The sequence below is a fragment of the Syngnathoides biaculeatus genome, chromosome 9 (assembly GCF_019802595.1).
Source record: "Syngnathoides biaculeatus isolate LvHL_M chromosome 9, ASM1980259v1, whole genome shotgun sequence".
Taxonomy (NCBI): domain Eukaryota; kingdom Metazoa; phylum Chordata; class Actinopteri; order Syngnathiformes; family Syngnathidae; genus Syngnathoides; species Syngnathoides biaculeatus.
Genome location: NC_084648.1, coordinates 11,353,131 through 11,380,698, shown reverse-complemented (window position 1 = coordinate 11,380,698; position 27,568 = coordinate 11,353,131). Strand labels below are relative to the sequence as shown.

The 27,568-nt window shown below is 42.0% G+C and overlaps 2 protein-coding genes across 7 annotated transcripts in view; both read left to right on the top strand.

Annotated features, from left to right (window-relative positions):
* Positions 1-1,506: 1,506 nt before the first annotated feature.
* On the top strand, positions 1,507-22,856 carry zgc:154142 (uncharacterized protein LOC555481 homolog). Its single transcript, XM_061829388.1, has 27 exons — positions 1,507-1,573; positions 2,735-2,855; positions 4,385-4,482; positions 6,560-6,690; positions 8,096-8,189; positions 8,272-8,412; positions 8,541-8,638; positions 9,261-9,375; positions 9,465-9,677; positions 11,072-11,281; positions 11,639-11,779; positions 13,058-13,303; positions 13,375-13,560; positions 13,936-14,045; positions 14,124-14,224; positions 14,310-14,587; positions 15,106-15,269; positions 15,348-15,531; positions 15,682-15,900; positions 16,044-16,178; positions 17,408-17,629; positions 17,854-18,036; positions 18,892-19,004; positions 20,493-20,587; positions 20,681-20,970; positions 21,143-21,303; positions 21,993-22,856. The coding sequence occupies exons 1-27, from the start codon at positions 1,507-1,509 to the stop codon at positions 22,182-22,184; spliced, it is 4,308 nt and encodes a 1,435-aa protein (XP_061685372.1). The 3' UTR covers positions 22,185-22,856.
* A 559-nt stretch (positions 22,857-23,415) lies between these two features.
* fam13a (family with sequence similarity 13 member A) overlaps positions 23,416-27,568 on the top strand; it is a 54,198-nt gene continuing 50,045 nt past the window's right edge. For all 6 annotated transcript variants that reach the window (XM_061830287.1, XM_061830285.1, XM_061830284.1 and 3 more), the window contains exon 1: positions 23,416-23,713. In XM_061830287.1, coding sequence (XP_061686271.1) covers positions 23,687-23,713 — 27 coding nt within the window. In that variant the 5' untranslated portion in view covers positions 23,416-23,686. The remainder of the gene's footprint in view (positions 23,714-27,568) is intronic.

The window sequence follows — 27,568 nt, the reverse complement described above, 5'->3', positions numbered from 1 at the left end:
TTGAAGACCAAAGTATCATTGATGTTTACCAAAATGTGTATTTTGATTTTTAAATGAACAAGTACAGTATGTGGCATGCATATTCCATCGTTTTCAGACATTTTTTTGCGACAAGGAACTGTTTTGACGCAGTCACCCCTTGGTAAAATGTTTAAAAACGTTCCAGTTTTTGTTACGGTAGCTTGACGGAAACGAGCGACAGCGGTAGTTAAATCTGTCCGACTCGCATGTTTGTGCTCGGCATGTAAAATACGATGCGTCTGAATCGTGTATCACTGATAACCGGGAGGCTGACGTTATTGTCTTAACAAGCACGTCCTTCCGTGTCATCATCGTGGCTGTGATCGCTGGGTTATATGGACGGCATGTGCAGTGCAACGTCCCAAGCGGTAATAAAAGGACAGACACCTCTACTCACAAGTCATGTGTGTCCTCTCTACTATGATTCATTACAGATTTTTTTTTTTTTTTTGGGCAGGCGCAGGGAGGGAGGTCTTGAACCACAGCTTTAATTAGCCATGTTTTAAAATTTTAATCACCTCCCTCCCGCCTTTCCTGTCATCTTGCATGGATGATTCATTCTCGTTTTAAAATTATATTTTTTAAATGATTTATTTGATTATAATTCCATCTGCTTTCCGAGCTACTTATCCTCACGAGGGTCGCGGGAGTGCTGGAGCCAATCCCAGCTATCGTCCAGCGGGAGGCAGGGTACACGTTCAACTGGTTGCCAACCAGTCCTAACCCTAACCCTGGGGGGCAATTTAGAGTCACCAATGAATGCATGTTTTGGGGATGTGGGAGGAAACTGAAGTGCCGAGTGAAAACCCTCGCAGACACGGGGACAAATGCAAACTCCACATAGGTGGGGCCGGGATTTGAACCCCGGTCCTCAGAACCGTGAGGCCAACACTCTACAGCTGCTCCACCATGCTGCCCAAATATGGACATGAATGTTCTATTTCATTACATTTATGTTGTTCAAGAAATGCAAATAAATACAAATACAAGTAAAATTATAAATGCATGCCTTGTGTTTAGAATGTATGTTTGCTGTTAGAAGAAAAAATACATATTGTTAATAACATCTAATAATCTATCTCATTATCTAGTTAGATAATTGTCTGAAAATGAATAATAATTATCTATTAGATAATCAAATCTAATAATAATCTGGACTATAAACCGCAACTTTTGTCACACGCTTTCAACACTGCGGTTTATGTAATGATGCAGCTAAATTATGCATTTTTTGTGATGGCCACCGGGGGCGCTCGAGCAGAAAAAGTAAGCGTGAGACAGGTGAAATACATGTTTTGAGGAAGACGCAAGTTTAGTGTAACTTTGCGCTTTGTGCATGAATACAATTAGCATGAACAGACCCTCATCATGGAATATCCAAGAAGAAATGCATATGACGCAGCTTTCAAGTTAAATGCAATCGAGCTGGCCGATAAAGAAGGAAACAGAGCTGCTGCACACAAACTTGGCATAGATGAATCGAGGATGAGATGCTGGAAACGGCTGCGGGAAGAACTGGACCAACGTAAAAAGACGAAAAAAGCTTTCAGAGGTAATAAAAGCTGGTGGGCTGAACCGTATTGCTGCTGTGTTACCGCACTGTTTGGAAAGAAAAGCTAAGGTATATTATTAAAACTTTGAAAACTCTTTCTGTGTACTGTCTTTCTTTGTAAATATCTCATGTGCGGCTTATAAACAGGTGTGGCTTATGTATGTACAAAATGTTTTTTCCTTTAAAAATGTACTGGGTGAGGCTTATAATCAGGTGCGGTTTATAGTCCAGAAATTACGGTATATTAGACTTGTTTATTTTCAGTGGTGACACATAATTATCTGTATAATTTGCTGAAGATGAAATACTCAATGAAAGTCACCATTTTTTGTGTGTTGTTCACAAATTCACTTACTGCACTTGTCTTTGATGTTTCACACATGTATGATTAGTTGAAAAACATGTCTGTAAATCGTCTCTTTGCAAAAAATGTACATACTTTTGTTTCATTGATGACTCAGTTTTGTTTACGAAATGACGTATTTCTTTGATGTTTATGAAACTAGATACATCATCTTGACAGAGACTGTTGTGTGTCTTTTCAAGTGTTTTTGTATAAACAGGGAAAGCCCAGCCCAGATTTATCTAGCAGCTAAAATTAAATCGCTGACCGTCTGCCAGAATGGCTTGGAACGACATCCCTCTGCCAGTGTCCTCAAACTATGATTTTCATTTTTTTGGATTGGGTGCAGCATTTTGAAGTCGTCACTGACATCTAACAGATACAGTAAAAACTTGGGAATGCAGCGCGGGGTTTTGCGGGCAGTCGTGCAATTTAATCCTCCTTAATCCAGGTTTTGATTCTCCAATTTTGAACCAACAGTAAAACTTGTGCTGTATTTGTAGTTGATTTTGTCATTTTAATAGATATTTTTCTCTCATAAACAAAATAGAGTTGACAGTTTTGACATGTTACCGTTTCAAAATAGTCCCGTTTTGATTGGATTTAATTGAATAATGCGTGACTATTAATGACAAAATGCAGAAAACGGCTTGGTTTGAGGTCTAACTGAGACCTTTATACTGTGCATGAATGTCCACCTTCAACTCGCATGCCCTATTTTCTCGGAGATTTGTAATGAAGCATTTGAGTTTCCCGCACAGTGGAGTGATTAAAAACCTAATCTGCGGGACTCTCCCCCCATCTCTCCCGCGAATCAGCATGCAAGCTCTCCTGCCTTTTTATTACATATCCGGGTGTTGTGTCGCCGGAGAAGTCGCGGCTCGTCTTCCTGACGGCTGATCCTCTCCCGGCGGAATACGTGGCCTACATTTGTTTGCGGTCCGGTCCTTCGACTTAAACGGCGCTTCATCTAAGCACTAAGTTTTCTCTTTCCCTGCATCCCCTTCATGATTCTATTAGGGGTCTTTTTTTTCTTTTTGGGCTTTTGAATAATTTGACCTGACACGTCACACACATTGTATCATTAATGTTTCCTCAATATATATGTTGGGTTTGTTGAAGACTAAATTGTCTTGCACGTTTACAAAACACATTTAATTGTATTTAAAAAAAAAAAAAAAACATTTGTGAAGGGTTAAGAACTAAAACGTCTTTTTTTTAAATCATGAAATCGGCATTGATGTTTTTGAAAACGCATATTTGTCTTTGATGTTGACAAAAACCAAAAAGGTGCCACGCATAATCCATCGTTTTCAGAGATTTAGGGGATGAGGGAGTCCCCCCCCCACGCGGTCACCAAGTAGTTAAAATGTTCAAACTATGGTAGATTGATGGCGAGTAAAGGAGTCCGTAATTTGTTAAATCTTCCCGACTGGCACGTTTATGCTCGAAATCTTATTTTTGCACACAAACAAGCGCACGGAAAGGTCACCTTCTGTGGCTTCATTAGAGGCCGGTTTAATATGGCTGACTGATGTGGCTATAAATCACCACGAACTCCCCCAGGCGAAGATCCCCACACAAACGGCAATAAAGGCGGACTGCGGCACATTTATCAATCTGTAATACCCCCCTCCCCCCCCAAAAAAAAAACCCAACCTTGGCAAAAAATAAATGTTATGTAAGTTTGTTTTTTTTTTTTTCCTTTTTTTGATTTGGTCTTCGTGTCCCCGCAGAGACATAAGCTGCTTTTGTTGCATCAGCTGCTCTGCCACGACAGAGAAAAAATAAAACGAAAGTACTAATCTGGAAATAAGAACAAGTACAAGGAAGGGAAAAGTGTTTGAGGCAGGAAAGATGAAGAGATAAGGGATGTATTTAATATTCAAAGTCTGCACGCGTACAGTAGAAGTGGGACCTACCCAAAAAAAAATCATAATGATGTCAAATGGAATAAGGTAGATACCATCTCACATCTACTTAGTGTTTGTTGGACCAGCCAGGCCTTCTTTTGTCGTGTTAGTCCTAGCACACTGCTAACATTTTTTTTGTGCCGGAGCCGTTTTACTGTGCCGCAGTTCATTTTTTCTACTGCAACTGTGACTTTCTTTGCATTCTGGTAGATATTTGTTGAAAATTTCAGTTGGACAAAACAAGCTTTTAAAGGGGAGTGATAGGGAAAAAAAACAGAAAAAGGAAGAGACGTGTCACCATTTTTTCCTCATATTTCTCAAAGGTGCTACTGACATGAAATTTTCACCAGATGTGACTAACATAATCAATTCATACAAAGAAATTAGAACAAATAAAATCAGAAATGAAGTTTGTGGAATGTGAAATGACTGCACTGTAGCAGCCTATCTGAGCGATGTGGTGGCCATGTTGGCGAGGGCATTGTTCCCAGCAAAGTTCTCATAGACAGTGATATAAATTAACTCACTTTTTCCTCAACTGTGCGTGAATGGGAGGGGCGGAGGAGGAAGAGTGAAGCTCCAAGGAGAAGAGATAGCGAGGGTGGATGACATCACATACTTGGGGTCAACAATACAGAGCAATGGAGAGTATGGTAAGGAATTGAAGAAACGGGTCTAAGTGGGGTGGAACAGCTGGCGGAAGGTGTCTCGTGTTCTTTGTGACAGAAGAGGATGAAGGGCAAAGTTTATAAAACAGTGGTGAGGCCGGCCATGATGTGCGATTTAGAGACGGTGGCACTGAAGAAACAACAGGAAGCAGAACTGGTGGTAGCAGAAATGAAGATGTTGAGGTTGTTGCTCGGAGTGAGCAGGTTGGATAGGATTAGAAATGAGCTCATTAGAGGGACAGCCAAAGTTGGATGTTTTGGAGACAAGGTGAGAGAGAGCAGACTTCGATGGTTTGGACATGTTCAGAGGCGAGAGAGTGATTATATTGGTGGAAGGGTGCTGAGGATGGAGGTGCCCAGGTAAAAGAGCGAGAGGAAGACCAAAGAGAAGGTTGATCGATGTTGTGAGGGAGGACATGACGACAGTGAGTGTGAGAGAGGAAGATGCACGAGATGGGCTTAGATGGAAAAAGATGACACGCTGTGGTGACCCCTCACGGGACAAGCTGAAAGAAAAAGAAGAAGACTCATTCCTCAACTGATTTTCACAAGGGTCACTTTTTTCAGTGTCAAAGCATGTGCTATTAAAACCGAATATTTGAAAATAAGAGCCCCAAAATATTCTCTCTTGTGAAAGGTGCTTCCCAGTTTCTTTGTGAGTTGTGAGCACCTTTCAGCAGCACAATGTTCTTTTTGTGTGCCATCCACAAACATGGAAAGTGGTGATACTTTGCCCCTACTAGCATAGCGTAGTTTCAGGCACGCAAGTAACAGGTCCATGTTTTCTGTACCTAGTGTTCATATCTTCAAAAGCAATAGATTAACAAATGGAAAAAGCAGTCGTGCAACTTCAAGTACTTTCAAATATGGAAAGCCAACACCAGGCGTGTTTTATCCAGCAGGCCTTTTCGAGGAGCATAAACAAAAAGACAAAGAAAAGGAACAGACTTCGACTTAAAAATGAGATGAGAGTTTCACTTGCCAAGGCAAAAGCAAATGTCACATTAATTTCCAGTTTATTCATGTGATTTTTTTTTGTTTTGTTTTTGTTGTTTGAACACATTGATTATATGTTTAGGTGAAATGTCTAAAAATATACTGTCCCTGTTTTGAATTTAAAATGTACCTTTCCCCGCCCAAACACGAATGAAGGATTCCATGAAAGTCGTGTGAAAGTTGCAGGTTCCGTAACCTCCAACAAGATGTAGAACTGCAGTCCTAGTCGTGTCCAGTCCAGTATTTGTGACAACCCCGTAGAAGACAGCCTTAGCATCAGTGTCAGCTGTTTTTGTTTTTCGCGTGCATTATTATGGTGCCGTGTAAGTGCAAAACAAAAACAGCACAATACACCTGAAAACCACCATATTGGTCATTACAGCGATCTTTAATAATCGTTAAAAAAAAATAAAACAAAACCGTCGGATGATTTATATAACCCAATATTTTTCAGTCGCACGCTACTCACGTGGGCCTTGTCTGATAAATGCTCGAGATAATGAAGCAATCGGCCTCAGTGCACATTTATGAGCGTGACACCACACCTGATAGCTAAAGTACACGCATGCACCGCACTTCAGTGTCGCCACCATGGCGAGAAAGGGGAACATGGAGCTGGGCGAGGAGCGTGGGCCTTCTCGGGGTCTGAGCACCCTGGAAACGTTGCTGGTGGTCCTCTTCGTGGTCATGACCGCTTTGAGCGTGGCTCTGGTGGTCCTCCACTTCGTCCGCAGCGAGGAAGACCCCGCGCCGATTCAAGAGGGTGAGGATGAGCCGGTGCTGAGTTCGCGAGGATAAGTGCGAAAGAAAATGGCTGCGTGGATACAATGTGCGGAAAGGCAGAAATTACGCTTCAAAAACATAATTTATTTTCATCAAATGGATTAAAATCACGAATTTCTTTTCACTACAGAATTTATTTTCATGAATATTTACAGAAATACAAATGGTTTTCTTTCCAGACTTGTACAGATGAAGCAAATTATTTGCACATACCTCGGGTCAAAATTTTCCACAATGCTGAATCACTGCTTTTGCAAAATATTTATTGTCTTCCCCTATTCAGGGCCGGACTCCGGCTGCGGCGGTCCACAGGAGCTCACCGCAGCGTCGGGCACCTTCACCAGCCGCCACTACCCCAGTAGCTATGACAACGGCAGGAGTTGCTCCTGGCACATTACCGTGGACCCTGACAAGGTGATTTGACGCCCGCTGTCACATTGTTCACGGATCTATAAATCATCTGTCCGAACTCTCTTCCTTTTGGAATATTCCGCACATGCCACAATTATGAGATTCTCTCAATTTACTTCTGTGACGATGGTACTTTCATTTCTTGGATGATGAAGTTCTGTCGTTCGTTTTGTGATTCATTTTCATTTCTTTGATGGCGCGCAGAAAATGTTGTCAATTTTTGTGACGGTTCATTCCTCTGATGGACAGCGGTGGCATTTTCTTATTTTGCTGTTTTAAGGATTCGCTAAATTTTATCATTTGACTTCTGTGAGGATGGACAATTGTGAATCTATTTTTCTTATTTTTTCAGTTAAATTTCGATTCTTGTTTTAGTCGTGTAATAATGAACAGTTATAACATTTTCCAGTTCTTCAAGTGAATTTCTTTGACGCTCAACGTTTTGGTTTTATTTCTGGGATGATAAGAAGGATATTGAATTTCTACAATGATTTATGGGTATAAGGGGTTTTAATTAAAAAATGAAATTGTACTTACATTTTCTTGTTTTTCAGTTTTAAGTTTTTGATGATGACTGTTATGTTATTTGTATTTCTATTTCTGCAGTGATGCCAGTTCCATTTTTTTTTCATTCCTTCTGTTTTAAATTTGGCGGCACGGTGTCTCAGCTAGAAGGCGCTGACTTCACAGTTCTGAGGTCCAGGGTTCAATCCTGGACCCGCCTCTGTGGAATTTGCATGTTCTTCCCGTGCCTGCTTTGGTTTTCTCCGGGCACTGCGATTTCCTCCCACATCCCAAAAAAACATGAAACGAATAATTGGACATTCTAAATTGACATGATTGTGAATGCAGCTGTTTTTTTCTATGTGCCCTGCGATTGGTTGGCAACCAGTCCAGGGTGTACTCTGCCTCCTGCCCGTTGACACCTGGGATAGGTTCCAGCACTCCCACAACCCTCGTGAGGATAAGCGGCTAAGAAAATTGATGGATGGATGGACATTTTAAATTGGCGCTGCATAGACTTTACTGCAGCCAGAAGTCAAATTCCCTCTTGAAAAGCATCGTTTCGTTTGAAGTACTACGACAGACGCTCAGCGCGTTGCCAGATCGTAAGCAGAGTTTGTTTACTGATTGTCTAATGTGAGGCCAAGCAGTGGAGGACAGCTGGGATAGACAAAACGCAAAACAGACAGATGGCTGCCTCTGTCCCCTTTCATCATTCCTTTCCCTGATAAAAAAAAAAAAAGATTGAAGAGAAAACCTTGATGCAGTGCTGCCTCTGCGCCAAGCTTCGCACTCTTGTAGCATTATCAGAGTAGATTCCACGTCCACGCCCGTTTGCAACATTTCATTTCACCCCACCACAAAAAAAAATAAATAAATGATGAAAAATTTGTTTTGGTTGCAGGTGATTTCTCTGTGGTTTGAAGAGTTTGCCTTGGAGGATACCAACTTGTGCACTGCAGACTTCATCACGCTGCGAGATTCCTCGGGAGTCATTGGTTAGCAGTCGGGCCTATGTCGCGACGGCGTGATGTTCCAACAAGCCAGCTCTTGATGACTATTTTTGCGTGCCGTTTGCAGGCAAATATTGCGGCTACAGCAAACCGTTGCCTCTGGTGTCCCTCACCAACCAGCTGACCGTCTACTTCGACACCAACGACCGAAAAACAGACCAAGGATTCAAGGCTCGTTACGAAGCCGTGCCTCCGGAGCGCACCTCAGGTAAGATGACGCCGTGTTCCGTTGACCTAGAAAATGGAGTGGCGCCGGATGAAGGTGGGAGAAGGGGATTGTGGGTGTGTAGTCTGCGTGTACCCTCTGGAATGAAATGTCCTCCATGATGCCACCAGAAATAGCCGGAGCTGGTGGCCCTCTTCATGGTGACCGGGGCGATCTGCTGACCCCTGGCTTTCCCGAGCAGAACTACCCCAATGGAGCGCTCTACCAGGTAACGCATAATGTGGCCTTGGGAGTCTTAAAGGAGGTGAAAGCTTTTGTATTTCAGGGTGTCCTGAACACAAGACCTCAAAACTCACTTGGAAAAGGAATACTGTAGTCCCCAACACCAGCTTCAACAGCACATGAAAAGTCTGAAGGACTCAGACTCCAAATTGAAAACATAAAGTCAGCAGTTTGGGCATAATCCAAAATTTCCATTCTCTATGGAAACGGGAACTCAAAAACCGTAACTTAACTCTACAAGATCTTAGCTTGACTGAACTCCTGCTTGTGAATTTGGAAAAGCAAGCTCCAAACGGAACAAATTAGCCTATCCTGGACTAATGGGCAATGCTAACTCGCAAAAGCTCAAACTTTGCTGATGATTTTGACATTTTGCGACTGAAAATGAAATGTACTCATAACTCAATTCCACAAGGCAACATCTTTGCTCGTAACTAATTTTGTAACGTTCAGTTCAGAGATGATTTTGCTCAAATGATTCATTAGAGCCCGTTTGAACTCTGATGCGCGACAAAATAGCAGCCCCTACTGATGCCTTGCAAATTATGACGGAGATGATCTTTAATGCTGATTAGTTAATTGATTAATATTGATTACTTTTTAAAAAGTGGAAAATCACCGTGCCCGAAGGCGAGAGGGTTCGACTGACATTCACCTCCTTCGACCTGGTGCCCGAGGTGTGCGGAGACTTTGTGCAAGTTTACGATGGCGCTTTGTCATTAGGTAAGTCCAAAATAATAACCCATAATACTTGGTTAATGAACTCTATTTCAAAAGGATTACAGTATTCAATTTTACCCGACTGTTGCAAGGTAAATTCTGCGGTGGAGCCTTGCCCAAGCCGGTGGAGTCCAGCACCAACACAATGATGGTGCGCTTCAAATCGGACAGCACCAAAAGATCCAGAGGGTTCCGGGCCACCTTCACCAAGTCCAGCCTCCCGCCTATTGTGGTCCCCACCACTATGAGGCCCACAGCCACATCCAGACCCATCACCCAGACATCACCCACTACCGCAGTTACCGGTAAAAAAAATCATCCAATTTGGTCCTGTAGGCGGTGGTAATGCTTGTTAGGGAATGCACCAAAACCTCTTAGCTGCTCAATATTTTTCTGTCCTCTGATTGGCTGGTCAAGGAAAACACACCTGTAGTGAGCTGCACACATGTAATTTTCGTTTCTGGTGCTATGTTTTATTATATTGACTCCGAAGTGCTGCCCAATGTGAACTATCACTAGGATATTAGTGAAAAACTGCAATTTAAATACATCTGTAAAGTTTTCTACTAGCATATAGATGCCACAGGAGGGTGATAAAACACTGCTTTTTCTCGAAGATCCTCCTCAATGCACTTTAACATAATCCCTTGGCATGTAAATGTTGAAAAAAAGCACTATTTAAATCTAAATTAACCTCTTCAATTCACCTCAACATAGTTCCTTTCGCACCCAAATATCACAAGATGCCGGCGAAACATGTATTTAGTCTAAATCAAGTTCCTCAACTCACTTCAACATTGTTGCTTGAAATAAAGATGTCACAAGATGGTAGGAAAGCTCTTTAGTCTAAATGGAGCGCCTCAATTCAGTTTGACATATTTTCACTGGATTGCATTTTTTGGTATGGTATTGATGGTCTCTACGGCAGAATTAAGAGGGGGATTAAATCGAGTAAATCCCCAGTGAAGGTCCAATTAAGAAAATTAAGGGAAGTGGCAAATTTGCAGGTACTCTCCAAGTGGCCAATTAGGATGAAACATGTACACAGACATATTTTCTATAAATGTCACGTTTGAAATTTTGTGTGTGTGTGCAAATGGATGGCACGGTGGACCAGCTGGTAAAGCGTTGGCCTCACATTTCTGAGGTCCTGGGTTCAATCCCAGACCCACCTGTGTGGAGTTTGCATGTTCTCCCCGTGCCTGCGTGGATTTGGTCCGAGCACTCAGGTTTTCTCCCACATCCTAAAAATATGCAACATTAATTGTAGACTCTAAATTGCCCCTAAGTCTGAGTGTGAGTGCGGCTGTTTGTCACAATGTGCCCTGCGATTGGCTGGCGACCAGTTCAGTGTGTACCCCGCCTCCTCCCCGTTGACAGCTGGGATAGGCTCCAGCACTACCCGCGACCCTCGTGAGGATAAGCGGCGAAGAAAATGGATGGATGGATGTGTGCAAATGCATTCCTGAGATGTTTTTAAAGTGTGTTTAAATGGTGTTTAAAAGCATGTGAGGGTTAAAGCTATTTTAAAAAAAGTTTTTTTAATATAGTCCCTCTATATTGCAGTAATTTTTTTAACATTATCCACCTATATTGCGAATTTTCACGTCTCGCGGAAGTTTCTGGAATGTCCAGGGTTCACTGTTTGACCATTTCGAATAACAATGAGTCTCTCTTGATGTGACTGTTCTTTTCTCAGGTGGTCCGGTTATTCTCAACGGGCGCAAGGGATCCATCCAGTCGGAGGGCTTCCCGAATCCATATCCCGCTCACCTGAACGTGTCCTGGAGGATAAGAGTACCCAAAGGGTTTCTGGTTAAGATGGACATCGTCGAATTGGCCATCACAGGAGAAACGGGGCAGTGCAAGGACGACAAGCTGGTCGTATCGGACGCTTATAGCACGCTAGGTGATGTCTTTTGACACAAACCTATCCGTTCTTCATATTTTTGACTAAATAGGTAACTGATTTTCCGACAGACAGATGTTATTATTGTCCGTAGTCTCAACCTTGCTGCCGTGCACCTGCTGTGCGTCCTCTACTTTCACATAGTCTCAAAATGCTATCAGATTGTAGATACAGATTGAAGACATTTCCCCTGAAGTGAGCCTCCTTAACTTTAAATTTGACGATCCCTGATGTAGTGGATATGATTATAGGATACCATCAAAGTGTACACACCCCCCGCACACACACAACAACAGTCTGAATGACAAATAGCGTCCTCTGCATGCCGGCCTAACAGTCTCCCATGTCAATTTCCAGGCACGCACTGTGGCTACCTCCGTCCTCCAGTTGTGGTGGGCGCCACCGACACTCTGTCTGTCTCCTTCTTGTCTGACGGTCGCCTCACTGACAGAGGCTTCTCTGCCAAGTGGGTGGCCGTGCACCCCGAGGATATAGCAGGTACACACATGTACACGCGCACACACATCGAGAAGCAGCTCATGAAGCCCCACGATAAAAGCGCGTCGCCTTCTGTCCTGCAGTCAGACTGAATTATATTACAAAATGCAACAGGAACTTTGTCACGTTGAGCCGCCGTGTGACCCCCCCCCCCTAAAAAAAGAAAAAAGGAATCTTTTATGGCTTTCTTGATAAAGAAGCAAAGTTGCACATGGACGTGATAGAGACATAATTATCATTGTGCAATAACAATAACAATACAATAACAATAAATGATGTCTGTGCATTTTAAGTGACAGTGCATCAGTGGAACAACTTATAATAGACACAGTATAACACATAATTACATAATACAATACTAATAAAAGTAACAATAATAATAATAATGGACTGCAATAATAATAATGAAACAAATAACAATAATAACCATTCTTATAGCAATGTTGTGATTTTTATACATGAGTGTACATATTGTATCATAGTGCTTAAAATAATGGGCATGTCATTTATCGAATGTTACGATAATAATAATGCAATACAACAATAGTATGTACAGTATTTACAGTTGTCATTATTCATTCTTATATAATGTACATAAGAACGTTTTAAGAATGTAATACTGATGCATGTTCGTTAAGAGTCACAATGCAGATTTCTATATTTTGTGAGTTATTATATTATATTTGCATTTTTTTAATACATTTTACATTACATTCTTTTACATATTATTATTATTGCTGGTAATAATGGTCGTCATAGTAGTAGGTTGACATGCAATGTTGAATTTACTAAAGTAAAGTTAAAGTACTGTAAATGTATATTTTGGAATAATTATGTTTTAGTGGTATCAACATACATAATCCTATATTTAGTGTTTCTATAATGATAAATTATCTGAAAAAAATATTAATGTGACATTAAAATATATGGTTCCCATTAAAATTGACAGCAGTCACAGTCTATTCAATTAATGTGTTGTATTCAATTTGTATATTTTCAATGCATATTTTTTGTGTCATTTGATATAATTGTTTGAGTATCTATAATAAGAATAGTTGTAAAAACAATTATCAGCTTTATGTATTATTTTATGGATCCAATGTCGTAATAAATATGAAATAACACCAACAATAAATCAGTTTTAGGGTCATATTTTGGATATGAAAGACCGAAAATATGATATATTTCAGTCAGTACCACAAAAGTGCCACTCAGAGTCACTTGAAAGCCAAAAGGAAAGGACACGCACAAACTGCGGTTTTCATTTTTTTTGTCCAGAAATCCAGGGATGTGGTTTGTCGTCCAAGGAGGAGATTGGGGTTATCAAGTCGCCCGACTGGCCCAAAAACTACAAGGCCAACGCCGAGTGCATGTGGAACGTGGCGCTGCCGTTCGGCAAGAAAATCACGCTGACCTTCACTCACTTTCAGCTGGAGCCCAAAAACTTCCTGTTGTCCAAGTGTAACGACAACGTCGTGGTGTACGACATCAACGGCGTGACCAATGCCTTGATTCAGAAGCACGGTGGGCGCTAGCTACACGACCACACCACCTTGTCACCATAAACAACTCCAATTACTTTTGGTATCCTTCAGGACCATTTTGTGGCACCAGGATCCCTCGGAGCATCCAGACCAAAGGAAACAGGATGGTGGTACGCTTCCATTCAGACTTATTCCTGGAGGACAAAGGTTTCAGGGCCTACTGGACTACAAATCCCAGCCTGCCTGCACCGACTGAGCCACCTGTACCACCTAATCCTTGGGACGGAATTAAAATAGGTGGAGTATTACTATAAAAGTGGGAAGCGCAGAGGTTAGGGTTAGGACTAGGCTAAGTAGTACGGGTTAGGTAGGGGTTTGCATACGGGTAAGGCGTTTCAGGCTTCAGGTTCGTAGTTATGTTAAGCTCTTAAGGGGTGGTTAGGTTAAGGTTATGTGGTTACGGTTGGGGTAGGGGATTAGGTTGGAGTATTAGGATTAAGTGGTACAGTTAGTTAGGGTAAGGTTCATTTTACAGTTGAGTGTTAAGAGTTCGGGAAAGTGATGGATTTGGTGTCAAAGCTGAGATTAGGGGCTATGCAGTACGACACCATACAATTTGTACACTTTTGCTACAACAAAGAGATTAATAGTCCGTTTCTGGTCCTGTTCCAGACTGGCCCAGCAAATGCGGTAAACCAGCCATCCCTCCGAATATTATGTCGCGCATTGTGAACGGAGAGGCAGCCAGGCCTCACTCGTGGCCCTGGCAAGTGTCCATGCAGGTGGGAGATTGGCCCCTTAAAGCCAGTATTTGTTTTTTACAACAACTCTGACCACTGTGGTGTGGTCTTGACTGACAGGTGTGGCCGTCCAGTCAACCTGACCCAATTTTCTTCCATATATGTGGCGGTACGCTTATTCACAAGAACTGGGTGCTCACAGCAGCTCACTGCTTCATTAAGTAAGTTTGTTAAGAGTTATCAAGAAGTAGCAAACGTAGAGTATATAAAATCTAATATGCATGTGAGATGCAAATTCTGTTCCAGCTACGCCGACGAGCTGTACCGCTGGCAAATGTGCCTGGGCAAGCACAACCTGACCGTCACAGAGCCCAGCGAGCGCTGCTTGGGCGTGACGGGCATCTACCGCCACGAGGCCTTCAAGTACCCCACTGTGCCCACCGTGGAGTTCGACATCGCCCTGGTCAGGCTGGACGGAGAGGCCGAAGTCGCGGACGAGATCGCTTACGCCTGCCTCCCCTCTCCGGAGGAGGTGCTGCCCGGGGAAAAGAAGTGCTACGCCACCGGATGGGGGGACGAGACGGGTACGTCGGCATCCATTCTGACGAGAAAAATTTTCCCTTCCATTTGATGTCGGTACATTTCATACGGGACAGGTGCAGGAAAAAGATGGTTCCGACAGGCAGTGTGAAAGGGGCGAACATATTTAATGTTCATCGATGTTTTTGTTGACTACAGTGAAAGTGTTGAGATGATTGACTTGTTAGATAATATTCCTAAAGAGGGATTTTAAGAACTTCAAGTAGCTCAGGAATAAAATGGAATAATTTTGTCAAAATCACACTTTTTAATGGATGATACATTTTGGTGGTCAGTCTTGGTCGCCTAACTTAAAATGTCAGGTAATTGTAACAGACGTCAAGAGCAGGAAAACATTAAAAATTAATCTTTTAGCAGAATGTAACAAAATACTATTTTCTATGATTTGTTTTGATCCCCCCCCCCCCAAAGATTAAATATGGCTCAATAAAGTTTGAGAAACTGCGAAAAATTATGGATGGGTATTGGAAGATTAACACGGTTTTGCACGCTCTGTCTTTAGGCGATTCCCTCAAGCCTAAAGTGGCAGACGCTCTAAACCAGGTGGCTTTACCTGTGGTACCGTACAACACGTGCAAGAGGTTGGACTACTGGTGGTTCCAGGTGAAGGCCTCCATGATTTGCTGTGGTTACACGCTACCCGACGAGCTCAAGTCCGTCTGTCAGGTAAAAAAAACAGCCAACTGGAGATGGGCGGGCTACAGGGTCCCTCCTGTGACGTTTCCTTGATTTTTTGCGACACAGGGAGATTCCGGCGGTCCTCTGGTGTGCCAGGATACTCCCGACAGTCCCTGGGAAGTGCACGGAATCACCAGCTTCGGTCCCATTGGGTGCATCATGAACAAGAAACCCTCGGTGTTCACCCGCTCGTCCGCCTACCTCCCCTGGATCAGCAACGTCATACGCAAGGACATCTACAACCAACACAGTAGGGTTCATTCTTGAGGTTTTTGTTGTTTCACAGAAGTACTCACATTTTGTACAGTGGAACCTCGGTTTAACAGATGAACAGAGGCGACGGATTGTCCGTTCAATCCGATTGTCCGTTAAATTGAGAAACGATTTTTTTGTGGCCAAGCATCCGGGTGTGGCGGAGCCAAGAACTTGACGGGCACAGGCGGCACCTTGTCCTCCATGGGCTTCCCAGCCAGCTACAGCAACAAAGCCCGTTGCCAGTGGAACATCCACGCACCGGTGGGCAAACTGGTGCACCTTCACTTCAGCAACTTCTCTCTGGAGGAGAGTCAAATGTGCTTGAGCGACAAAGTCGACATTTCGGATGCAACGGGAAGTCTGGGTATGGACATCTAATGTATTTTTACACTTTAAAACACTCTATGTATTGGACTTTATATACATTTTATTTTTTTTTTACAAGATATTTTATTCATTAGGACTATTTTACTGACACTTTGTGCATGTTCCTTCTCCCCGTGTCAGGCACTTACTGCAGTCACACGCCACCCAAGGACCTGGTGAGCGACGGGAACTCGCTTCGCATCAGCTTCTCGTCCAACGACAAGGTGGTGGACTTCGGCTTCGCGGCCACGTGGAAGGCGGTGGACCCTTCGGAAGGTAAAAGGTCTCACTAGGACAGTGGTTCTCAAAAGGTATCTTTCCACAATAAAAGAATGCAAGTATAATGTTATCCATCCATACATACATACATAAATTTTTTTAGCCACTTATCCTCACGAAGGTCTCGGGAGTGCTGGGGCCTATCCCAGTTGTCAACGGGCAGGAGGCGGGGTACACCCTGAACTGGTTGCCAGCCAATCCCGGGGCACATAGAGACAAACAACAGCCGGACTCACAATCACACCTGGCGGAAATTTAGAGTGTCCAATTAATGTCGCATGTTTTTGGGATGTGGGAGGAAACCGGAGTGCCTGGAGAAAATCCACGCAAGCATGGGGAGAACATGCAAACTCCACACAGGAGGGTCCGGGATTGAACCCAGGACTTCAAAACTCTGAGGCCAACGCTTTCGAGCTGAACCACCGTGCCGCCATCATAAATGTTTTTTTTTTAATTACTTGTTAAAACGTGATGTCCAGCCCTCTGCACACTGACCTTAATATGTTATTATTCCAAATGTATCTTGAAAACAATGCAACTATATTTAAGTAAGACTATGATTTTTTTTATCCCATCAAAACACAATAACAGCTTGACTTTTTTAAAATTTTTAAATTTGACTTACTGAGCTACAGACTTCTTTATATTCTATCATGTTATTACTGCATGTTTTTATAGCACACAATAGTGTTATTTTTTTGTGGGGCAGGAAGAGATTAATGGCATTTATTACATTCATTTGAAAGTTGATTTGATATAGTAGTGATTTGAGATTGGTGGTGGATCAGCTGGAAAGCATTGACCTCACAGTTCTGGGGAGCCGGGTTCAATCCCGGCCCTCCCTGTGTGGAGTTTGCATGTTCTTCCCGTGCCTGTGTGGCTTTTCTCCGGGCACTCCGGCTTCCTCCCACATCCCAAAAACATGCAACATTGATTGGACACTCAAAATGGCCTCTAGGTGTGATTGTCAGTGTGGCTGTTGTCTGTCTCCATGTGCTCTGCGATTGGCTGGCAACCAGTTCAGGGTGTACCCCGCCTCTTGCCCGTTGACAACTGGGATTGGCTCAATCACTCCCACGACCCCTGTGAGGATAAGCGGCAAAGAAAATGGATGGATGGATTGGAGATACTAGCGTGTTCTTAAATAAGATGAAAAAATACTTTTTTGACAAAGAAAAAGTTTGACTTCAGAATGTTTTGTTGACTACGAGTTCATTATTTTTCAGCTCCTTGTGGAGGAACGTTTAGCAGCCCCCAGGGTGAGCTCACCAGTCCCGACTGGCCCAAAGACTACCCTGCTCAAGCCGTGTGTACGTGGAGGATCCGGGTCTCCGGTGCCGAAAGCATCCACGTGGCCTTCACGCACTTTGAGCTGCAGGCCGTCAACGTGCTCGGGAACTGCGTAGACTATGTGGAGGTCTTCAACGGGGAGAACATGACGTCGCAAGGTTGGTCCCCACTAACTCCACTTTAACTTATCGCAAACAGGGGGGTGATAGGTGCTGAAAATTGGAAATGGTGGGGGTGGGGGTTGAAAAAAATTGTCAAGTGGGAGGCAGATGGGGGGAGCTGAAATACCCCCAATTTGAAAACCGCTGGGAATTTTCCAAACTTTCCTTAAGTGTCTGCATGAGTCTGTAAATTGCTTTTCACATTTTCTTTTCCCCCACAGGTCGCTTCTGCGGCTTTGCCCCACCACCCGAACTGAGCGTGCCGGGCGACACGGTGGTAATCCGTTTCCTCAGCAACAGCGTCAACCGGCAGCAGGGTTTCCGCGGCTACTGGACCACCGACGCCGACCTCATCCCGACTCTACCTCCTCCCACGCCCAACCCGTGGGACAACATCACCATCAGTGAGTTTGAGATGTGACCCGTTGCTTTTACAGTCTAGAATGAGAAGAATGAGAAGAAGTCTAGAAGAATACTTTTCAAGGATAAATTGATTGAAAGTGATACTTCAGTAAAAGTGCAAATATCATAACAGAAAATAACTATAGTTGGCATTAAACTTAACTGAGTCAAAGTCTTATATATCAGATACTTGGTGTACTTGTGATTTTCTTATATAAAATGTATGAGTATTGGAGGCGAACACATTTCTGAAAAGTGCATAGTTAGTGTTTGGATTTTTTCATTTGACTTTTTATTTGTTTACTTCATTGGTGTAGTCTGTTAGCTAATGATCGACGTAAACAGACACGCTTTAGCTTTCCCGCCATCTTAGCATTATGGCTAAACAAGCTCATGATAACTAAAAGCACATTGTGATTTTACTGGATTGATATACGTTAATTTAACCTACCAAACTGGGTAGGGAGTTTTTTTTTAGGTACACATACAGTAAGAGGTGCTTTCAGGCCAGTGTATAAAAGCAATTTCCGGAGATAACGCATAAGTAGATAACACCCGTGTCATATCATATTATTCTTTTCTATTTTGGCTTTGCGGTTCAGCCATTATTGTCAAAGACACTCTTTTTTTTTTTTTTTTTGTGATTTGCTTTTGTGGTAACAAGGAACCAAGATGCTTCAAGAAAATATATGAAAGTATATAATTGAAGTGGAGTAGAAGTGACGGTTACCAGAAATACAAATCACAAACAGATTTCTGGAAAAATGCGCCGTTTCAGCGCCGTAACAGTGTGTATTTCGTTTTATTAAAAGATTGTTTGACAAAGCACATCTAATAATCGGGATAACTCGTACCAGGCTGGCCACAGGACTGCGGGAATCCGGCAGTGGCCCCCAATACTGGCACAGCGAAGGTGGTTAATGGAGAAGAAGCGGTGCCCCACTCCTGGCCCTGGCAAGTCTCCATGCAGGTAAGCGTCCCATAGAGGATCATGGAAATCATCATCAAACCTTTATTAACTGTACAGATGATTTTTTTTCAAGACACATTTTAACATCTTAACCCTCATGAGTGTAAAAAGAAGTGAAAGTCCTTAGAAGTAAAACAATACATGGGAACCAAATGTTGTTTTGTGTCAGTGGAAACAGTTACAAATTTTGTGACATTCAAAATGAAACTTCAAAACCCTCAGCAGTAAATTCCCCAGTACATGAAAGATGATCATGTTTTTATTTGCAATATGCTACGTATTAATTCCACTGTTAGTGGATTTTTTTTTTATTAACTGAAAACATCCCGTATTTGGTGTTTTGCGCTCAGGCCGAACCACAACTTTTTCTTGCCTTGGCCTGGGCACCATGCTAACTTCATGTTGAGGAGTGAGTTGAGGAGCTTCTTTTAGACAAAAGTAGTGCTTTGCTGCCATACTGTGGCATTTATGGGCAATTATTGGCCCAGGCTCAGTCCCCACACCTGCAGATTTGAAAAAAAATTATGGAAATAAAAGACGGTGGAGCAGCTGGTAAAGCGTTGGCCTCACAGTTCTGAGGTCCTGGGTTCAATCCAGGACCCGTGTGGAGTTTGCATGTTCTCCCCATGCCTGCGTAGGTTTTCTCTGGGCACTCTGGTTTCCTCCCAGATCTCAAAAACATGCAACATTCATTGGACACGCTAAATTGCTCCTAAGTGTGATTGTGAGTGCGGCTCTTTGTCTCTATGTGCCCTGTGATTGGCTGGCAACCAGTTCAAGGTGTACCCCGCCTCCTGCCCAATGACAGCTGGGATAGGCTCCAGCACTCCCCCGACCCTTGTGAGGATGAGCGGCTCAAAAAATGGATCGATGATGCAATATTGTTACCCGTTAAGCATCGGATATCGGAAAACAAATGGTGCTGCAGACCATATAACAATACTTAGAGGTGTATATTCTTTATCCTCTGTGAAGAACAACTGGCAGCTGGGATAGGCTGCAGCACTCCTGCAACCCTCGTGAGGATAAGCGGCTAAAAAATGGATGGATGGATGGATGGATGGATACTTACTAATTCTGTTAGTGGATTTTCTTGTGTTAAGTGAAAACATCCCATATTTGGTGTTTTGCCCTCAGGACGAACCACAACTTTTTCTTACTTTGGCCTGGGCACCACAAGTTATGTCATGTTGAGAAGTGAGTTAAGGAGCCTCATATTCATATATTATTATAATATTTAGATTGTGGCATTTATGGGCAATTATATACTCATTGATTTTCGCCATTCGCAGCAAGGCTCAGTCCCTACACATGCAGATTTGAAAAAAAAATGTAAATAAAAGAATGAAAGAGTAAATTGGTCAAAAGGTTGATGTGATGTGTGCACAGCAATTGATTGACGACAAGCTGATTGAAATCAGCTCGAATAAGCTCCAGGTGACCTGGGACCCAAGTCAAGTCAAACCCTGTACTTCATTCCCTCTCCAGGTCAAGCCGGTCTCTTTCATCCCTTACATACACAACTGTGGCGGTTCATTGATCCATGAGGAGTGGATCCTAACAGCTGCCCACTGTTTCATGACGTAAGATAGACACAATAGAAAAGTGACCCCCCCCCCCTTTTTTTTTTTATTAAAGCAACTCTTTGGAATTGAAATTTCTTCATTGCTTTACAGCCCCTTCAACCAATCCTCGTACTGGCGCATGTGCCTAGGGAAGCACCACATGAACTCCTCCAGGGACGTCCCGTCAGCGGAAGAATGCTACAAGGTGGACGGCATCATCCGTCACGAGGGCTTCGTCTACGAGCAGGACCGCAGCGACATCACCCATGACATCGCCCTGGTGCATCTGGCCCAACGCGTCAACATGACACGGGAGATCAGCCCCGTCTGTCTGCCCCGGTCCGGGGTTGTGGTGGAGGCAGGGACAAGCTGCTTTGTCACCGGCTGGGGGGATGAGAAAGGTATACTGAAAAACCCAAGATATTGAGAATTCTGCGGGATCTGAAATTGGGGGGGGGGGGGGGGGGGGGAATTCTGAAAATGACCGAGCGTAAACAGAAACCCATCTCACAGGAGAGCGGATGAATACATGCAGGCTGACTTGGACTTTTTACCCGCTCTATTGATTTGTAGGGAACTTCATCTCTCAAGTGTCTGAGAAACTCAACCAAGCAGCTCTTCCTGTGGTGGACTTCAAGACCTGCAGCAAGCCCGCCTACTGGTGGGACATCCTGCGGCCCAACATGATCTGCGCTGGCTACGAGTCCCCGGATGAGCTCAAGTCAGCGTGCCAGGTGAGAGGACACCTCTGTCCTTAGGGGCCATTTTTAACAGAGTGCAGGAGCATGGGTGTGAATCATTGGTCCTTTTCACTCGTTTTGTTTTTTATTTTGTTTTTTACCCCGTGTCACTGATCTGTCTGAAAAATACCATCACAGATTGTAAGAATTAAGTCCATCAATATTCTAGCTTCAGAAGTAGTATCGGACCCGTAACAGAGGTAGGACGCCGCCTGTGTGTAAAGGTTATTCTACAATGCGCAGACAGAAAAATGATCTTAAATACTCACTATCTCAGAATATCCTGCCTTTTCTGGGTTCTGTGTGAAAGTCAGAAAATGTCAGGAGCCGATGCACCAATTCAATACGATTTCAGTGTGAAATAGTCAAATAATCCAATAGCCCATTTCACATTGTTCTGAAATTTTCAAGCTTGACTCTGATATGCCAAATTTTCAGGATCTCTGTGTGACACAGGTTTATAAAGTATTAACTACTTTGTACATATTTTGTACACTTGTCAGTGTTAATTCTGGACCTGGAAATGTATGCTGTCCTCTCATAACTGGTGCTCACGTAACCGCTTACTTTGTTTGTGATCACTCATCCAAAATATGTGTGGGCGCATAATCGCAGACCAAACATTAAATACTGTAGGGGCATTGTATTATTCTTGGCTGCAGCTTCTTCTTTCCACCCCTCAGGGCGACTCTGGGGGCCCCTTTACTTGCAAGGCTGGCGGGGCCAACGCCACCTGGGAGGTACACGGCGTGGTCAGTTTCGGACCCCAGGGATGCATCAAGGACAAGAAGCCGTCGGTGTTTACGCGCGTTTCTGCCTTTAGCCACTGGATCCATGACAACATCAGGAGGTTCACATATGAAAGGGACCACTAAGATCCTGTGTTACCTTGACTTACAAGTTTAATTTGTTCTGTGACCATCTGATAAGAAAAATAGCCAGGGACAGTGTTGCACCTACTGTATAATAACATACAGTTAATCAAATGTAATGAATTTAAACATTTTTTGCATCATGATTTCATGCTTCAAATCAATGGACATTGTGCTGCTTGTTTTGATGTATGCGCCTTGGCCACCTGGGAGCAAAATAATGCGTAGAAATCCTAAATATAAAACACAGATTTGACGATGAAACACAAAGAGGACCCTTATAACAAAAATTTCAGTACTAATAGTCGTATTTCGCTGAACATAAAGAATGTTTGCTTGTGAGAATTCTTGACTATATGTGTTGCCACAGTGTTTGAGTTCAAATATTAGTGGTTTAAAGGTTTCTAACGATCTAATATCGATGCTAGTTTTGTTTGCCCATTATGCATGATGTGTTAGCATTAAGCTAGCAGACTTTCTTAAAACAAAGTTCTTGCGGTTTAGTTGAATTTGTAACCTGTTATTGTCATTGTTTTTATTTTCACCGTGAACTTCAACTGGGAATGGTAATGTGCAGCTTGAAGTAAGCACACTGTATGTTACTATAAAGTACACTAAAGTATTTTTAGTTACCTTTTAGTATTCATTCTACCTTATGTTTTATCTACCTTCCACTATGCCTCCTGTGGACAGGGGTTGAGAATTAATATTCAACTGCAATTCATCTGGTGTGTCCAATTATTTTGTGATGCCAACTCATAATATTATAGTTCTAATTTTCCCTATTAAAATATGCATTTTGTTAATTCGATGCGTGGTGTTGGAAGGGGGGGCAGAATGATAAGACTTTGTGTTCACTTTTTATAACCACTTTATTTCATATTTTGTAACAGCCATCCATTTTCTGAACCGCTTTATCATCACTACAATTCCCTAAATTCGTGATTAATTTTTAATGACATTGTACAGTTTAAATTAGTGGTTTCCAAAGTTTTTTGTGGGGTTGTATTAACTTAAATGTATTTTTTATTTTGTCAGTAATTATTATTATGAGACATCACGCCCTTTTAAACCCTGCTTATTTCTTTATTTGTTTCAACGTTGCTATGCTAATGGCTAGCACTTTGGTCGGATGTAAGCAATTGCGCATGCGTCGAAATTGGGATTCCTCCAGACGAAACAACTGAAAGCCCATTCGAAGTTTGGGCTAGTTCACGTGACCGGGGGTCTCAGCCAATGGGAGAGCCCGACTCAGATTTCAGCCCATGGAGTCGGAGAGGAGGAAGGAAGCGATTTAATAATGGAAGAAAAAAAAAAGAAAACTAGCGAGCGGTACAAGTTTAGTTGCGTCTTTGGCACACTGCTCAACCTCTAATTTTCGCTATGGGGTAATTTAAGAGCACATTTAGGTGCGAAAATGATCCTACGTATAGGGAGGGAAGTTTCCTCTAGACGAGTTTAAGGAGAAACTCATTTCTTCCCCCATCCTTACCTTGAGTGGAAGAATGGGGGCCGGAGCGCTGACCATCTGTGTGAGTAAAATATCCAATTTCTAACACCCTAAGTGAACTTTTTCGTGACTATCTTTGGTGTAACTTTATTTCATTGCCGCCACGCTGCTGTAATGATGTTCCAAATAGCTTTTGCGTAAAAAAAAAAAACCCCAAAACAAAAAAAAAAAACAATTAGCTTTGTGCTCCCTAAAATGTCCCCTCACCCCCATTTGTCACTGGTGAAACGTGACGTCATCAACCAGGACCATATAGTGTATATAAACATCAGCCTTCCCATCACATACTCTGTGACATCACTCAAAAGGGGGCCGAGCAGATAACTCATTTGGTTTTAACTCCTTTGAAAAGTATGCAATTAGTTGTCCTCAAAAAGCATTTTCAAGTTTATGTGCATTTCAAAGATGCATGGTGAATTTAGTCAATTAGAAGCCAGAAGAAAGCAACTTTTGGGAAAGGCGCAGTACCAATATGAGGACTTATACCTCCACATGTATTGAGATGATGACAAGGATGGTCATTTGACTTATAGCTATTTATATGCTCTTTTTAGGTTGACTTTTAGATGGCAAAACATTAGTTTTGTCTTAGAAAACCTACATGAACAACATGAATGTAACTGAAAGTCATGGAATCGGGGGGAATTAAAGTCGAAATGATCCAAAGAATACTACATCATGGGTCAAAGATGGTGGAGGTAGTGTTATGGTCTTTAGTGTTTCTTAAAGAAAGAAAGTCCTGAAGACAAATAAATGTGTTACTCTTGAGTGGTCATTCAAATCATCTGATTTCTACCAAGTAGAACAGGGGTGTCAAACTCGTTTTTGTCACGGGCCACATTCTCATAACGATTTCCCTAGGAGGGCCGTCATGACTGAAATCATAAACATTTTTTGCCGCCTAATAATGTTTACACGTGGAATTTCTTTAATACTTTTGGAATCAGAAATCAAGGGTATGAGTTTTTCAACTATTGTTGATGTTTGGCAGCACAAAAATGCTTGCGATATCTCGACGTTATCATTTCGGATATGAAAATAGGAAATTTTGGTCCAGATTTGAGCAAAAATCATGGAAGTTGATACACATGATTTGCCATTGCGGGCGACATAAAACCATGCAGCAGGCCAGATCTGGCCCCCGGGCCATGCGTTTCACACCTGTGGAGTAGCGCATGCATTCCACGTGCTGTTGAGCCACAAACGGAGTGAGTGATGATTGCAACTTTTTTATTCATAGTAAAGAAAATTTTCATTACAAAAATGGCTATAGCTCACGTTATAGGAAAATTTAATGCTAACATTTTGGTCACACATCAATTGCAATCTCACTTTATTGGTAAAGAATGCAGATAAACTAACTTGTTTGAACGTCAAACTCTGTCACTGTCACTATATTGGGAAATAAAATGCTGACATGTTGCTGAAACGTCTGAAAATGCAAACATTGATTCTCTGTCAATGCGTGTCACTTTATTGGTATAGACAATACTAAGATGCATCCATTTCTGAGACGCTTATCCTGACAAGGGTTGCGGTATTACTGCAGCCTATCCCAACTACCTTCAGACAGGAGGCGGGGTTCCACCGAATGGAAATTTTAGACTCTCCAAATAGAGTAATGCACGTTTTAGGGATGTGGGAGGAAACTGGTGTGCCTAGAGAAAACCCACGCAGCCATGGGGAGAACATGCAAGCTCCACACAGGCAGGGTTTGAAACCCGGACTTCAGAACTGCGAGGCAGAAGCTTTAACTAGTCATTCACTAAGCCCCCCAATACAACATTTTGCGTACAGATCAATGGCAGTGTCAGTGCCCGTGCCATTTCATTGGTAAAGCTAATGCTACCAAACTGGAAACATCACACCTCATGCACATCAGTAACTATATCGCTTTGTTAGTAAAGGAAAACCTAACATGTTTTCACATCAATTGCCATGACGAGAGTAACGGTACCACTTTATCGGTAATTTCTTGTCTGATACTGGTGTAAGAAGAATCGTGTGTGGCGTCTGGGACTTTTAAAGTCCAATCACTGACATATGTGATCTGCTGGGGGGATCGGAGGAGGGCATTGGGGGTGGCGGGTGGGGGTGGGGTGGGGGGCTTAAGACGGTGATCTTGGGTGGTCGATTTAAGCCGTAGTTTGGATCTGCTCAATTGTATGCGTGTTGACCCACTGTCCCCATGGAAACCAACTCTGACGGATTCCAAAGAAATCTGTTGAAGTTTGTCATAAAAAGGGGACTGTTTAGTTTTTGTACCTGTTAACTTTTTACACACAAAAAATAGGTTTGCCTTTGATATTGAAGTAGTGACTTGCTGTGGACACACGTGATGGGGCAAGCCGAAAGTCACAAGTCACAACAACTGAGTGTTTTGTTTTTACATGTTCATATTATAGCGCTCAACTTTTTTTTTTTTACACACTTGTCTTAAATGTTGTTTGTGCAAAATAAAATATTGCCTGTACAGTTGCTAAAGATTTTTTGATTGTTTGATCGTTGAACTGATGATTTTATCGTTTATTTTCTGTATTAATTGTGAAAGAAATTGTGAAAATGCTGAATAAACATACTGTGAGTGTGCAATAACCATTAAAGTGTTTTTTTAAATTACTATCTTATTAAAACAGAAGAGTCATATTGGAAGTAACTAAAATCTGTATTGAAAAAATGAATAATCACATTGGGAATAAGCAATTATTAATAAATAAATGAATACAAAAATAAGTAATAAGAATATTTAATCAAATATAAAACATTGAAATCTAATAATCATATTGAGAATAAGCAAAACATTTTGAAAATAAAAAAAGACATAAAACTTAATTAAAATTGAATAATCATATTGAGGAAGCAATATGTCCATACAAAATTTTAATAAAATCTTAATGAATACAAAAAATATAAAAAAAATAGATAACTGCATTAAGAAAATACAAATAATCATATTGAGGATAAGCAACTGCATTAAAAATACATTCCGGAACAAATAATCATGTTAGGAGTAAGCAGTAAACATTTAAAATAAAAACCCCAAATGCATATAATTTAGCAACATAAACAAATACCAAAACTTAAAAGAAGGATTATATTGGGAGTAAGGTAAAACAGTTTTTAGAAATGTAATAAATACAATAATGTGTATAGACTTGACTCTAGAATAACACTTACAAGCATAGTTGTATAAATTAGTAACATAAATAAATACCAAAAATTAAAAGAAGGATTATATGGGGCGTAAGCAAAAACAGTTTTAAAAAAATGTAATAAATACAATAACATGTATAGACTTGAATCTAGAATAACATTCACAAGCATATTTCAGCAAGTCGTGCCTGGTGCAAACATGGCCGGTGAGAGGTGTGCTTGTAAAGTGTATTTGCGTACAAGCACAAAATGAGACAAGATAGAGGTAATAACAGCTGCTTAATGTTTACCTGTAGAGGGTAATGTGCCCAGTGAGGCTTGTTTGATGGGGTCATTAAATTGTGCAATGCATCCAGAAGGTTGCTACAGCGCTTCACATTTTTCCCTTTTTTTTTAAGCATACAGGCTTATTCCAAAATGGAATAAATTCATTTTTTCCCCAAAGAATTCTACATGCATCACCCCATGATTCCATCACTTAAAATGTTTGCACACTTATAAATTATAAAACATGAAGAACTCTCGTGGAATGAGCGCAAAGTGGCTAAAGTGGGCATATGAAATAAGCAGATAGAATGACATGAATCATGACTATCTTAACCCAGATGCTGACGTATGTGACTTGACTTGCTTGTTTTATGGTATAGTAACTTGGGATCTTTGGTATAAAAAAAATGAATTGAATCCATTTTGGAATAAGGGCCCATGTAAAAAAAGTGAAGCT

Bases quoted from the DNA above. Each gene is read 5' to 3' on its own strand.
- zgc:154142 (XM_061829388.1), top strand. From the start codon at position 1,507: ATGAGATGCTGGAAACGGCTGCGGGAAGAACTGGACCAACGTAAAAAG. The intron at 8,639-9,260 runs GTAACGCATAAT...CTTTTTAAAAAG, and splicing joins CCAATGGAGCGCTCTACCAG to TGGAAAATCACCGTGCCCGA. The intron at 14,225-14,309 runs GTAAGTTTGTTA...ATTCTGTTCCAG, and splicing joins GCAGCTCACTGCTTCATTAA to CTACGCCGACGAGCTGTACC.